Source organism: Delphinapterus leucas, chromosome 13, assembly GCF_059928025.1.
Source record: "Delphinapterus leucas isolate spDelLeu-1000000601 "Yukka" chromosome 13, BTC_Dleu_Yukka2, whole genome shotgun sequence".
NCBI classification, from domain to species: domain Eukaryota; kingdom Metazoa; phylum Chordata; class Mammalia; order Artiodactyla; family Monodontidae; genus Delphinapterus; species Delphinapterus leucas.
Window position 1 is genome coordinate 59,024,171 of NC_143141.1, and position 13,020 is coordinate 59,037,190.

General features: G+C 36.1%; 1 protein-coding gene across 1 annotated transcript in view; it reads right to left on the reverse strand.

Moving 5' to 3' along the window:
* Window positions 1-13,020, reverse strand: part of PLEKHH2 (pleckstrin homology, MyTH4 and FERM domain containing H2) — a 107,602-nt gene that overhangs the window by 51,484 nt on the left and 43,098 nt on the right. The window contains exons 6-13 of the mRNA XM_022573958.2: window positions 11,672-11,857; window positions 9,006-9,955; window positions 6,157-6,232; window positions 4,737-4,831; window positions 3,974-4,118; window positions 1,623-1,759; window positions 1,414-1,524; window positions 1,167-1,253 (exon numbers count right to left, since the gene is read on the reverse strand). Of these exons, the coding sequence (XP_022429666.2) occupies window positions 1,167-1,253; window positions 1,414-1,524; window positions 1,623-1,759; window positions 3,974-4,118; window positions 4,737-4,831; window positions 6,157-6,232; window positions 9,006-9,955; window positions 11,672-11,857 (1,787 nt within the window). The remainder of the gene's footprint in view (window positions 1-1,166; window positions 1,254-1,413; window positions 1,525-1,622; window positions 1,760-3,973; window positions 4,119-4,736; window positions 4,832-6,156; window positions 6,233-9,005; window positions 9,956-11,671; window positions 11,858-13,020) is intronic.

A 13,020-nucleotide genomic window follows, 5' to 3' on the forward strand; every position in this document is an offset into this window, starting at 1 on the left:
TTAACTTTTTCTGAAATAATTTTTTTCACTTCTGCTTACTTTAAAACTCTTTATAATATTAAGCTTTGGAGTCATGATTTTTTATCTCATTTACTCATTACATTTTCCTTTTCTCCCTTAAATGTGCTACAGGTTCCTGGCTGTTGAAATGAGGAGCAGAATGATTTCAGACTGTAATAAAATAACACACTTTAAGCAAAAAAAGAGAAGTTATTTGTTATGGAAATGAAGAAATCAATTATAAATAAAATAAGAAAACCTATACAGCAGAAGAGGAATTCTTAAACATGTAATCAGATATTATGAACTCACAATTTCTCAAGTTCAAATTAGCCACATTTCAAAAATTCCAAATATTTCAGAAGCCTACAAATGATTCTTATCTGCCATGCTCCAAGACAAAGTTTTCCCTGATTCTCCTTTCTACATTTTTGGGCAGTCCTCATCTACTATCCACTGATAATGTACCTTTCTGATAAAATATCCTATTCTACCCTCCAAAGGAGCAAGATAAGAAAATAATGATTATTGAAGGCATTTCAGAAATAAAGCATCTGAAATTTAAATCACACATACCAAAGTGTCTCGATAGCTTGTTTTTTTTGTTTGCTTGTTTTAATTTAACAAAGGTTTCTAGCAAGACTGGCATTACGTGTGGGTGAAATGGTCAGCAGCTACCTCTGCCATGTGACTCAGTGGGAGCCAGGACAGCCCCTCTGCTCACCAATATCCTTCCCACTTTGGTTTACAGTCTCTGAAGTTCATAGAACTGCCATTTTCCGGTTCTCTATTAAATTGCAAACATTTCTGAATTTAATAGTACATTAAATTATGAATATCCTGTTGGGAATTCATTTATCAAATAACCCTCCCCTAAAATAGCTTGACAGTTTGAGAACAGAAAATGGCTGGGAGGGTTAGTGTGGGGAAAGAACCGTGTAAAGGATCAAGGGCAAAGAAAGTGTAGAGGAGAGTTACTCACATATACTCAAGTCAGGTTATATTATAGTTTTAACTAAGAAGTCCTAGGGTTTCACACATTTTTGGGACATCAGACTGACCCCAAAATGTAATAAACAAACAATTGAACACCCAATTTCCACTCTATTAGCTTACATAATTGAGAACTGAGTTTTGCATGATACAAAAAAAGAAAAAAAAAGTACCTGAACTGTTTGTTTGTTATCTCCTCTTAAAATGCTGCAGGATGCACTAAGCTCAATATGGCCCTGGGGTTTTCTGATTACATCACTCTGTATGAAAGGAAGAAAACCAATGCAAAGTGATTACCTATAATAGTCATAATAAGAAATGCTTTGTCTAATTAATTGCATTACATGGAAGAAAATCAATCAGGAGTCTGATTTATAGTTTGAGGAATTCAGTTCTAAATAACAAGCAATTTCCACTCACCGGAGATTTGTAGTAAAGTAATTCACCACCTTTAAGAACAAACCATCTCCGCTTCCAAGTCTTGACTTTACCACTCATTTTTAATAAGTAGCCAGATTTTTCCAGTGGTTCCTAATTAAAGAGATTTTAAAAAAATATTTAAGTTTCCCTTTGGAGGCTCAAACTAACAGATACATTAATGTTTAAAAAAAAACTGATTCAGTGTTTACATTTTTCCCATTATCACTGGAAGATGAGCAAGTTTTCGGGAGCTTCTGCTCTGGCTGTGAGCACTCTACGTCTGTGGAGTAAGCATCTGGGGGAATAGCATAATCACTTTCAGAAGCCACAGAAGAGAGAGACACACCTAGATGAAAAAAGAAATAAATCAAGTCAGTATTTAATAATTGGGTGGTCCAAATGCTGACTGTCAGGTTTCCCAAGAAATACATCTAATCCCAAATCATAAACCTTCCTAGACTAGATGTAGTCCATACCTTTGGCCATGAAGTACCTTTAAAGCAGAAAACAGAACTTAAGCGTAAGGACTATCATGCAAATCTCCAAGGAAGTTAAAGGAACATAAATAATATTTCAGTATGATTATAAGCACAGCTATTTTTACATATATAAAATGTATGCAGTAGCCTAACAATTATATTTTATTAAGGATTAAAAATATGTGTATTTACATATTGGCATGTAGGCAAACAAATGTTGAACCTTAATTTATCAAGATTTGTACAATCACACTTTACTGCACTTAATTTTTGTAATCATTTTTTTAACATCTTTATTGGAGTATAATTGCTTTACATGTAATCATTCTTAAAGTAACATCACATTAAAAAAGACACACAAGTCCAATACTACTAGTTTATAGATTTTAAAAATCTTTCATAAAAGAGATGCAATAAGACTTAAAGATATAAACAGGCTATTTCATTTGCCAGCAGCTCTAATGTAAAATTCAAGGGAGCATTTTTCACACTAATTCACTTGCCATTTTAGAAAACAAGTTGCAAGCCACATTTGGAGAGTCACTACAATTGGAGATTTTGAAAATATTAAATAAAATCAAGGACTTAAGTCATTATTCATTACAGTATGTGGCAATTTTTTAAGTGTTTATTAACATTTAAGGGAAACATTAGGACAATGTCACTATATTATTCCTCTTATTTATTTGACTAAGACAAGTAATGGCTGTGATAATAGTAATATCTTTATTTTTCAAAGAGTAACAGAAATTTAGATCTACAAAGGACCTCAGAGATCATCCTGGTTCATGCCCTCATTCTCTAAGGAGACTAAGGTCCACAGATTAAAGGATTTGTCCAAAGTCAAACAGCTAGGCAGAGGCAATGCTGGAGTGCAAATCTCAGGCTCCTAGCCCCAGGGTGCTAGGGACAGAGCAGAGAACAAAACGAAGAAATTTCTGCCCTCATGGAATACAGATTCTAGTCGGGGGAGACAGACAAAAACCAGGGAGCAAATGCCATGGAAAAATAAAATGTAGAGTGGACTAAAGGGAATAAAAAGAGCTAGCAGTTAGAGAAGGGCAAAGGACTACATTTGAATGGTGTGCTCTGGGTAGATCTCCTTGAGAAGGCAGTGTCTCAACTGGAGGAGGCAAAGGAACATCTGGGGCAAGAATACCAGGTAGAGCAAACGGTCAGTGCAGGGTCCTGAACTAAAGGAATGAATGGCATGTTCCGGGAACAGCTAAAGGGTCTGGATGGCCAGAGCTGAGTAAGAGAGAAGAAAGGAGGAGCTGAGGTCGAAGACATCAAAGAATCACATAACATGTTATAGTCTTTATAAGAGGTCCTTGCAGTGTTTTGAGCAAAAGTGTGATATAACCTGATTCTGGCTGTCAAGGGGGCAAGGTCATATAGCAAAGGGACTGATGGAAGCCCAAAATATTAAACCTATGAGAGCTGAACAGCTCCTGTTGAAGCTGAGGGGTTTGGGAGTACCTAGGGGTTCCACGGAACACAGTTTGAAAACCAACATACTGTGTTGCATTAAAGGCTTTTGTAAAATACAGATGTCATTTAATGTGACTGGCTCTCTCTGTAACCTGTATGCCAAAAATTTCTTCAAAATCTACAAAATTCGTAGACATGCCCGAAGTAAGTTTTTGTTGGTTTCCATCTTAATATCAGGTTAACCACCACATTTTTAGGTATATTCTTCTGCCATTTAGCAGTGCAACAAATTTAGCTGAAATAAGTCCATCCTATAAATTATCCAAAATCACACAGTAACTGTAAAAGAAGAACCTAATTTAAGCCAAGTGTCTCACTTTATTCCTATAACGAAGTGATCTCTCTTTTACAGATAAGGTTAAAAAACAAAACAAAACAAACAAAACCACTGTCTTGTCTGGAATCACAAAGAGAATTTAGAAGAGAATTAGGACTAAAATATAAGCACCTTAGTCCTAGGTGAATACTCTTTTCACTATGAGTTGAAGGCAGCTCAGATTTTTTTTTTAAGTCCTATTATAGAGATAAAATTCCCATTAAATATTCTGAATTTTTTGGAGTTGTCTTGTATGCCTGAGACTCTCCTTTACCTCGTTTCATTGCTCTGGGACTGCCTGGCCCACTCCGACTGCGAGAGTCTGACTCTGAAGTCCGGGAGCTGGATCTGGAACTATTTTCTTCCTCTGACCCAGAGGAGTCATCCAGGAATGGGTTGCTGCTTATCTGGGTCGCCTTCTGAAGAAAAGCAAAACAGCCTCCCTGTGTCCATCCTTAAAGTCACCACTCTCTTTAGGTATAGAATGTTTTACCAGAAGTTATGGAATAAGATTTTTTAAGGAATACAAGAAAATATTTTGCCATTATCAAAGTCACGTTGTTAAATCCCAAATTCCAATTAGCAAGGCATTTGTCAATTATAAAAGATTCCTAAGAACATAAGCCTGTTAATACCTGATGATACTTTTTTTCTGATATTTATTTTAATTAGGTAATTCACACAAAGGAGGGGAACCCTGGCAGTGATACAAAGATCTTTCTAGATTAGGAGTTTTCATTACATCATTAATACTATTTCCTTTAAACAATTAACAGCTATGGAGGGGGTGGAGACTCACATGTAGCATAACAAAAACGGAGCATATCAGACCTCTAATACTCCAATAAGAATAAATATCTTCTCTAGATCTTTCCATTTCTTCTCTTTTAATAATATGCTAGTGTGAACTTCTAAAACTCCCTTTAAAGGGACAGTCCATGTAAAATGTCAAGAATGGAATCTGGAGCTTGACTAAACAGTTTCCCTGATTCATCATGAAGAGCCCCACATGTTTAACAGTAACAATAATGAGTTACCCCTTTTAAAGTTGTGTACACTGGGGTTGTCATATTCTTGTATATCAGTGATGTATAAAGTCCTGATGTGGTATAGGAAAGCACTGCAACAGAATCTGAAACAGAAAACAAAATGATTAAGAAAACAAACCTTCTAACTAGTGCTTATGTCTATTTCTTATGAATGTGAATTAGCAAAACTTCCAATTAAAGAGAAACTGGATGAACATACAATATTCATTACACAGTCTACCTGAAGAATTATGGCATTTATGACAGTTTTAATTATACACTCTCTTACATGGTTCATTATGTCCTCAGGTGTGCTAGTTCCCCAACTAGACTGTAAGCTCTTTGAGAGCAAGGATCTTAGCTTTTATTTCTTTGGCATCTCCATCCAGCTCACAATGGGCAGAAATGAGTACAAACACCTGCTGACTGATTCAGTGAGCAGTACCCTATGAAGATATTCTCTGACTATTCAGAGACCTATTACTGACACGTGTTAAAACATCGTCACTTTTAAACCTTTATCAGGTGAACCTCAGATTGAAAGGTTAGAATATATTTCCTGAGTGGCAAGAACAGAGGATAGCTGAAAAGGAACAGAACAACAATAGTCACCTCTAAGATACAGATCAGAGGTAGGATAGGGAGGGGGCCAGTAGAAGGAACCACAGACAAATTTTTCTTTTTATTCCAGACAGTTCTCTGTTGTTTGGTTTTATTTTTCATAATGAACATGCATTGTTTCTATAATAATATTTTGAAAAAAGAAAGAAAGGAGGAATGTGTTTTAAACTCTGGAAAAAGAAGACATAGAGATCAATAGTTTTACAATTTTAAACAGCTGAAACTCCAGTTTCTTAGCTTTAGCCTCTTTTGGGTAAAAACATGAGGTACTTGCTACATAAGAGTTGAACATCTATGTGCCCCTATACTGAATAACATGAATTTCAATTTTAAAATATAAATCAGCAACCTCAGAAAGCATTTTCTGGAAGTTGGCAAAGTTGTATTTTTTCCAATGACTTTAGACAGTTAGGAAGTTCTTGGCTAATGAAATGGCAATACAAAATCACTTATTTTTTAAAACATTTTTTATTGTGGTAAAAAACACATAAGATAAAATTTACCACCTTAACCATTTTTAAGTGCATAGTTCAGTTAGTGTTAAGTATATTTACATTGTTGTGAATCAGATCTCCAAAGCTTTTTTATCTTGAAAATCTGAAACCCTATAGCCATTAAGCAACTGCTCCGCTTCCCCTACTCCCGCTAACCCCTAGTAACCACAACTCTACTTTGTTTCTATCAGGTTGACTATGTCAGATATCTCATATAAGTGGACTCATACAGTATTTGTCCTTTGTGACTGCTTATTTCACTTAGCATAAAGTCCTCAAGGTTCACCTGCATTGCAGCATGCAAAATCACTTACTTTTATTAACATTCTCCATATTGAAGGCCTCAGACATTCGAATGCCTGATTTGGCTACAGCATAAATTCTGCTTTCCTAATGTAAAAGAGAGATTTAAGCTGGATATTCAAAGCAAAGAAACAATTACTTTCAATACACATGTTTTTCATTTGTGCTTCATTTAACTGTCACCAGAGCACAGAATTATTATAAAACTGTCACCAGTGCCAACTAAAATATGCCACTGTGAACAGCACTGCAGAATTTTCTTCCATCCATTAGTCACTCCATTATTTATCTTTGTTCCCAAATTTTTGCTTGGTGTTTTAAATTCTTTTGAACAGACAGGAAAAAAGTAAGAGAAAGCTTATTCACAATCACTGACTATTCATAAATACCACCATTAATATTCCACCACTTCAGAACATGGTCAAAAAAAAAAAAAGGAAAACTCTGAATAGCTGTAACATGAAGCCAGAAACCATTTATTATCATTGACTAGACAAATATTATCTTTAATATTCTACCATTCTAGAATATGGTTAAAGAAAAAGAGAAAGCCAAAACTTGAAGTCAGAAAGCACACACAAAGTAACATTTAGTGCTATCACCTTCATATCTCAATGTACATTTCAATGAAGTAGAAGAAATACCTGAGATCAAATAATAAGTGAATTTGAGAACTGCAATGGAATTTATAGGATCTTGTTCCAAAAGTAGGTTGTTATTTTGCTTTCTCTTATTCTCTGAGAGAGATTTCTGAAATGGATACTGGAAGGCTATTGGCCCTGCCCCCTCTGAGAAAAGGGACTCTAGGTTGTTCCTAATGCACAGATCACCATGTCCTGAACTTTGTAACACACCTAGCCTGGACAGTTATCTAGATCGGGGCACAGTGGGCAACTAAGGCAGTCCTCTTTGGGACTGCGCTAGACAGGGGCCTGTGAGGCAATGGGCAGGAGATCTCTAACCATCTGAGACACTTTATTTTGAAGAGTGGCTGACTGAATGAATCACTCTCACAGCTTCTTTGAGAGTGTGATGGTGAGATACACAGAGAGAGACAAACAACAGAGTGGACAGAACAAAAAGACACATAAAAATAAGGCGGTAAGTGAGGCACTTACAAGCCATGAGAGAGCGAAGGAGCAGTCATGAGAGATACAAGTTAGCAGTCATGAGAGAAGCAGTCATGAGAGAAGCAGACAGTCACTGTAGACAGGAGAGGACAAGCTGAGCCATGGGACCAGGGACAGTGAGTATCACCTGTTTTTCTAAGGAGTTGACCATCAGAGGTGCTCCTGAATCATTACATGCCGTCCTGCTAGAGTGACTACTGTATTTTGGAATGATATTCCAGTTCAATAAGAATGGGCTATGCCTTAAAGTAAACTCTTAAAAATCCTTAAACTCTCATAAATTGAGGTGACTAGAATGTATCTCTTTAACTTGAAACTTGAAAATACCCAACAAGCAGAAATAAAACCTCAAACTTGGCCAGTTTGCTAGAAGGCTTTTGCAAAGCGGTACTACTTTTTCAGGACTGGATAGTTTCAGAAGGCAAGAAGAGAAAAAGGCAAAAAAGTAGTAAAAATGGTTTGCCAAATAAAATGAAAGTGAACGTCTAACCTAAATCTCTGCCAATCTCAACATAATGAAAGAAGCAAAATTTCAACTCCTAACTGCCTAAAGGGTAACATAGTTGGAATTCCAGAGATTCACATGCCAATAATGTCCATTTTTTATGCTATCCAGAGTTTAGTAATAAACTGCAGGCGGTTTCACGTGGACTTTGCAATGAAATGTTCTTTTAAAAGTAAATAAGAGCAGATACATCTCAAGGTCTGAAATTATACTAGGAAAACACAGTTGCCTTCATTTGCTTAAAATTGCATTGGTCACTAAATAATAACAGAACATGACTCCGAAAACCAAAAAATCCCACAACCCAGATGATTCTCTGGAGGCCAAAGGTTAAATTATGTCAATATGTGAAGGAAAACTTCAATCTACAAAACAGATAATTTCACTTTGTTTCAAATATAGGAAGAATTTTTTTTTAATCTAGAGATTCCTAAGAAGAATCACTCAATTAATGGGTTAATTATTATATTAATGGTCAGTGTTTCAATGGAAGAAATTTCAATCTATTCTAGGTATACAGGAAGATGCTTTTGGTTAAAGCAATAGATTTATAATTTCATGAAGAGTAAAATTAAATTTCTCTTAAAGCCAATCAAGTAAATACTTAAGTTCAGAACTTGATGACCAGTAAATGTCCTCATCCAGAATTTACCCACAAGTATTATACAGTTAGAGAGAGCCCTTCTTCCCCACCCCAATGTTTCCTTCCATGTGGAGGGAGCTCCAAAAATTGAACATTCCTGATCTCTAGCCAGTGATTCCTAGAAGGAGAAACCGGACATGCAAAGCCCGGCACCTTCCCCTCTCCTTTCTATTGAGAAGTAGCTGTGTGCAGGAAATAACCATTTGTTCTTTCTCTAGACTGTAAGCTTTAGAGAAGCTGGGCCTCACTGGAGGCAGCCTGTGGTGGCTGGTCAAGCGCTACCTGGGCCTGGGTGAATAAATCTAGCTTTTTCCCAGGTGCAGTACTTGCTCCTTTGCCCACCAATTCTCTAAAATCCGTTTTATCAGTAATAAAGGTAACATTTTGATCTTGCTTTGTCTTACCCTTCTCTTATTTCTCGACTGGTTCACGGGAAAGAGAAGGGGAAATTGAATTCTAAAAACTGGGAATTGTCAGAACAAAGCCGGACTGGAAAAGAAAGAAGAAGAAGTAGAGTAAAACCTGAAAATGAGCGTTGAGCAAAAACGAGTGTGTGTGCATTGCACACAACACATAATTTACCCAAGAGGGAAACCGGTGCAGGGGAGGAGTTGGAGGTTTCCCACAGGCCGCCTTCTTTGCTGAGTTGCAGGTTTCCTGGTCGTCTGAACACGGGGACTCCAGGGAGCCGTAGAAAAATAATCCATCATCACAACTAGTGTCCATAGTCTCTAAAATTTCTGTACTGACGCCATCAACTAGATCAAGATCTGTTTCCTGAGGTCTCAGTGGCCGGATCATGCTTATAGCATTTCTGTTTGTACCAAACATCCTGTCGGAACTTAACTGTGGCTGGCTTAGGTGTCTTTTGGCTAGAGCTACACTTAAGCTGAAAACATTAGGAACCCTTAATTTGGGAAGTGGCAGGCTTGAGGGCGGCACTAGTTCTGTGCCTTTTCCAGTGAGTGAGTTAGGATGCCTTGGACTCAAAGCTGGGGTCAGAATAGGGCTTGGGGTGTTGGCTTCACTCGATGAAGATGAATAATCCAGTCTCTGAGACTGAAATTTTTTATTCAGTTCGTCTGAGGAACTATCGTGCTCCTTTTTACTTGATTCATAATTTCCCTTTCCGAGAGGACTCCACTGTGCCTCCTGTTGCCAAGAATACAGTTTCTTGTGTTCTGGTCTCTTTATGCCAAAAGTCTCTTCTTCAAATATAAAACTGCTGTCATCAGAGGCTGTCAGATACGTCTCACTGCCCATTCTGCTACACTGGACCCCCTCCTCTGATGTGTGGCTCGAAAGGGTGGATGTATACCTGGACTTGGATCTTCCTTTGCCCCCGTCATCCTCATCAGAACTCCAGTCACTCCCAGGAGCCCCAGAATTCTGGGATATGCCACCATCCGTCACAAAGCTTGTCCTTGTTTTCTGATTCTGCTCTGAGACACAAGGCACTTGATGCAATGTTCTCTGACCTCGGTTGTTTTCTTGAATTTGGTTATCGACGGACTTTTCTGATATTTCCATTTCTAGAAAAGCATACATTATATTGGCATGCTGCCTTTAATCATACAATCTTTTTGTATGTTTAGCTTTATATAACTACATTGTACAAACTGGAATTTCCACATGAGTCAAATTAATTTACATTATCCTTTTTTAGTCATATGCCTTTTTTAAACTCAAGTTTGAAAACTACAAGCTTTCTATAAAACACTGAGCCCTTACACTTCAATAGAATAATATCAAAATGAAACTGCTTTTTACAAAGAAACATGAAGGAAAAATAAAACTGACAATAGTCTAGGGCGAGATAATACAAGAAGCAAAATGAAAAATAAGGCAACACTGACTATCAAGGAAAGCAGCCACTAAAAAAATGAACATCATTAATTATATTTTAGAGGCAAAGATAATGACACCCTCTTTCTACTAAACTTCAAAATTATCATAAATAAATTAAAACATAATAAATATAAAGCTATAGTTTAAAAAAAATACTTTGTTCCCAAGCTTCACTACATGAAATATGCAAAACCGTAAGGAAAACATACACAAAGAAAAGCTTTATTCACTCTACTTTTGGTTTAATCATAAATACAAAATATGTCTTTACAATAAAAAATAACAGTCTTTAAAAATATCTTTAGATATGGCTTATTATTGTTTATAACATAATTAATAGAACGAACCATTGACTTTATAAACAGTGAACTAAAAATTTAGATTGAAGAATACAAAAGAAACTTTGAAAACATGAAAATATAGATAGGAGCTTCATAATTAAGGATACAGAGGCTGAACAAATAAACTCCACAATTTGGTATCAGGCAGTTTGTTAAATTTGCAAATGAGCAAGAACCGCAGTACAGGCAACCTCAGCTGAACCGAGCTGTACTCAACTATTAGAAAGTGGGAAAAAAACTAAAATGACTTCTCAAAAAAGAAAAAAAAAATCCATGTAATGGCATGAAAACAAGTACCAAAGGAGCCTTCTGAATGGAAAAACATTATATGGTTTTCAGAGTTTCATAACCAAGCATAGAGACAGTTCTTAGGGCTATAATTTTTCTCCTTTGGAGGAAGGAAGCAGGAACTGAAAATAGAGAAGATACAAGTTCAAGTCTTTCAAAAATATTTGGGAAAAGTCATACTAGTGGTGGCAAAGCAGCAACCGCAAAATTAAGCAAAATTTAGAGGGGCTTTAAGACTAAAAGAAGGGTAGAAATCTGCACACAGGTCCAAAGTTTAAACATCTGGCAAATATTTTCCTCTTTGAGGCAATAAAGGGAAAATCAAAGCAGTTACTAAATTGTCACCTGGTGTTCTTTTTCTTTATAAGTTTGCTGTGTCACATTTAATTTCATATTGAATATTAGATAATATTTTTGTATTTTAAATAAATAATGAATAGAAAGTTCATACTTCTAAAACTCAGTTAAAACAAGTAGGTATGACTGTACATTTTAAAATTTTAACTATTACTGCTACCTATTGCAGGAAAAAGTATCAAGAAGGGAAAACCAGTTTTTCCTATAAATCATTGGCAGAGAGTCTCAAAAAACACACAAGAAAACTAGATACACAGAGTTAAATGCTGTTTTGCTCTTTAGAAATAGTCTCATAAAACATCAAGTTGTCAGGAAAAAAGTAAGGAAAATTAAGCTATCTTTGCATTAATCTTAGCAAATCATTTTTCCTTTTTAAAAAAAATGTCAAAGTAAATTCCTCTAGTCCATAAATACCTTCTATGTCTTTTCCTTCAGTGAACTCAGGTTCTTTAGATGATATCTTGCTCGCTTCCTCAGATTTTACAACTTGAGGAGGACTCCTTGCTCGGGATAAAAAGCACCCAAAGGTCAGACTGCTCAGACGCTGGCCTTCTGTGAGCTTCGGTGTGGAGACAGTGGACAACTTCTTCCCTTGAACTTCTGCAAGATCATTAATCAAAATGAAGATCTGAATTTTTTATAACGATTTGTTAAACAGAGAACTAAAGCATATAAAAACGTGGACAAATCACTCCTTGTACCAGAAAAAAAGCCTGAAGTTCATCTTTATTTATGTATAGGAACAATGACCCCTCAATGTCTAGCATCACACGCCAGTGTTTAAAATCTGTTTATATATTCTGAATGCACAAACTATTTTTTAACTGCAAAGAGAAACATTTCTAATCCCTTTAAAAGTAGTTAGTTCTCAAACAAACAAACCAAAATCCAGATATAAACAACTAGGAAGTTATAGCTTCTTGCAACGTCAACTATTGGTAAATACCAATCAAGTACTGGTAAAATTTGATTGTTTGGTATTGCTACTAATAGTGAGAAAAAAGGGACTGAGGTCTTGGTTGCCAAGACAACCCAGGAAAATTTAGATGATCACTGGGGCAAATATCACATGATCACTGGAATAACTTTTGCTTATCTTAGTTTTTAGTGTGCTTCTCATAATAAAGCAGATGACGGGACTTGGTCTATGGTGACCACAGCATGGAGAGCCTTAATCACTTCCTTAGAGAACAAAAAGGGGAGGGGGCAGTCTCTAGATTGAGAATTTAGACAGCTAGGTGAGTGATTAATTGAGCACCTAATCATGGGTTTAATTCATCTTCTAGGAATTGTAACATTGCTGCTTGTAAGATCAAAAGCATGGAGATCCCAGTGATAGTAAGAAAAGTTTCCAAAGAAATTAAATTCTCAACTCTGGGAGAGCACCAAAGGGTTAAGTTAAATAGCAACTGATAATTGAGTATAGAAAAATACCTTTATATAGTGTATTCCTTCAGATGTATCTTTTAATATTTTCATGTTGCCATTGCTCACAGAACTAATTCATGATATTTTAGTAATCACATATATACATATATATTTTTAAAGTATTATATTATATCTACATATGTTGTGTCTGTTCTGATCCGAGGTTCCAAGGATCAATAATCCTTAGTCTCCGAGACTAAAAGGCTGCCAGTGAAGACTAGAATTGTAAGTTAAGAATTATCAGGGAAACAGTATTTGGTGAAGGGGCTTAATACATCCAGTCTATTTCAAAGAGGGTGAACACCACAAGGACCTAAAACTTTAATTATAAACAT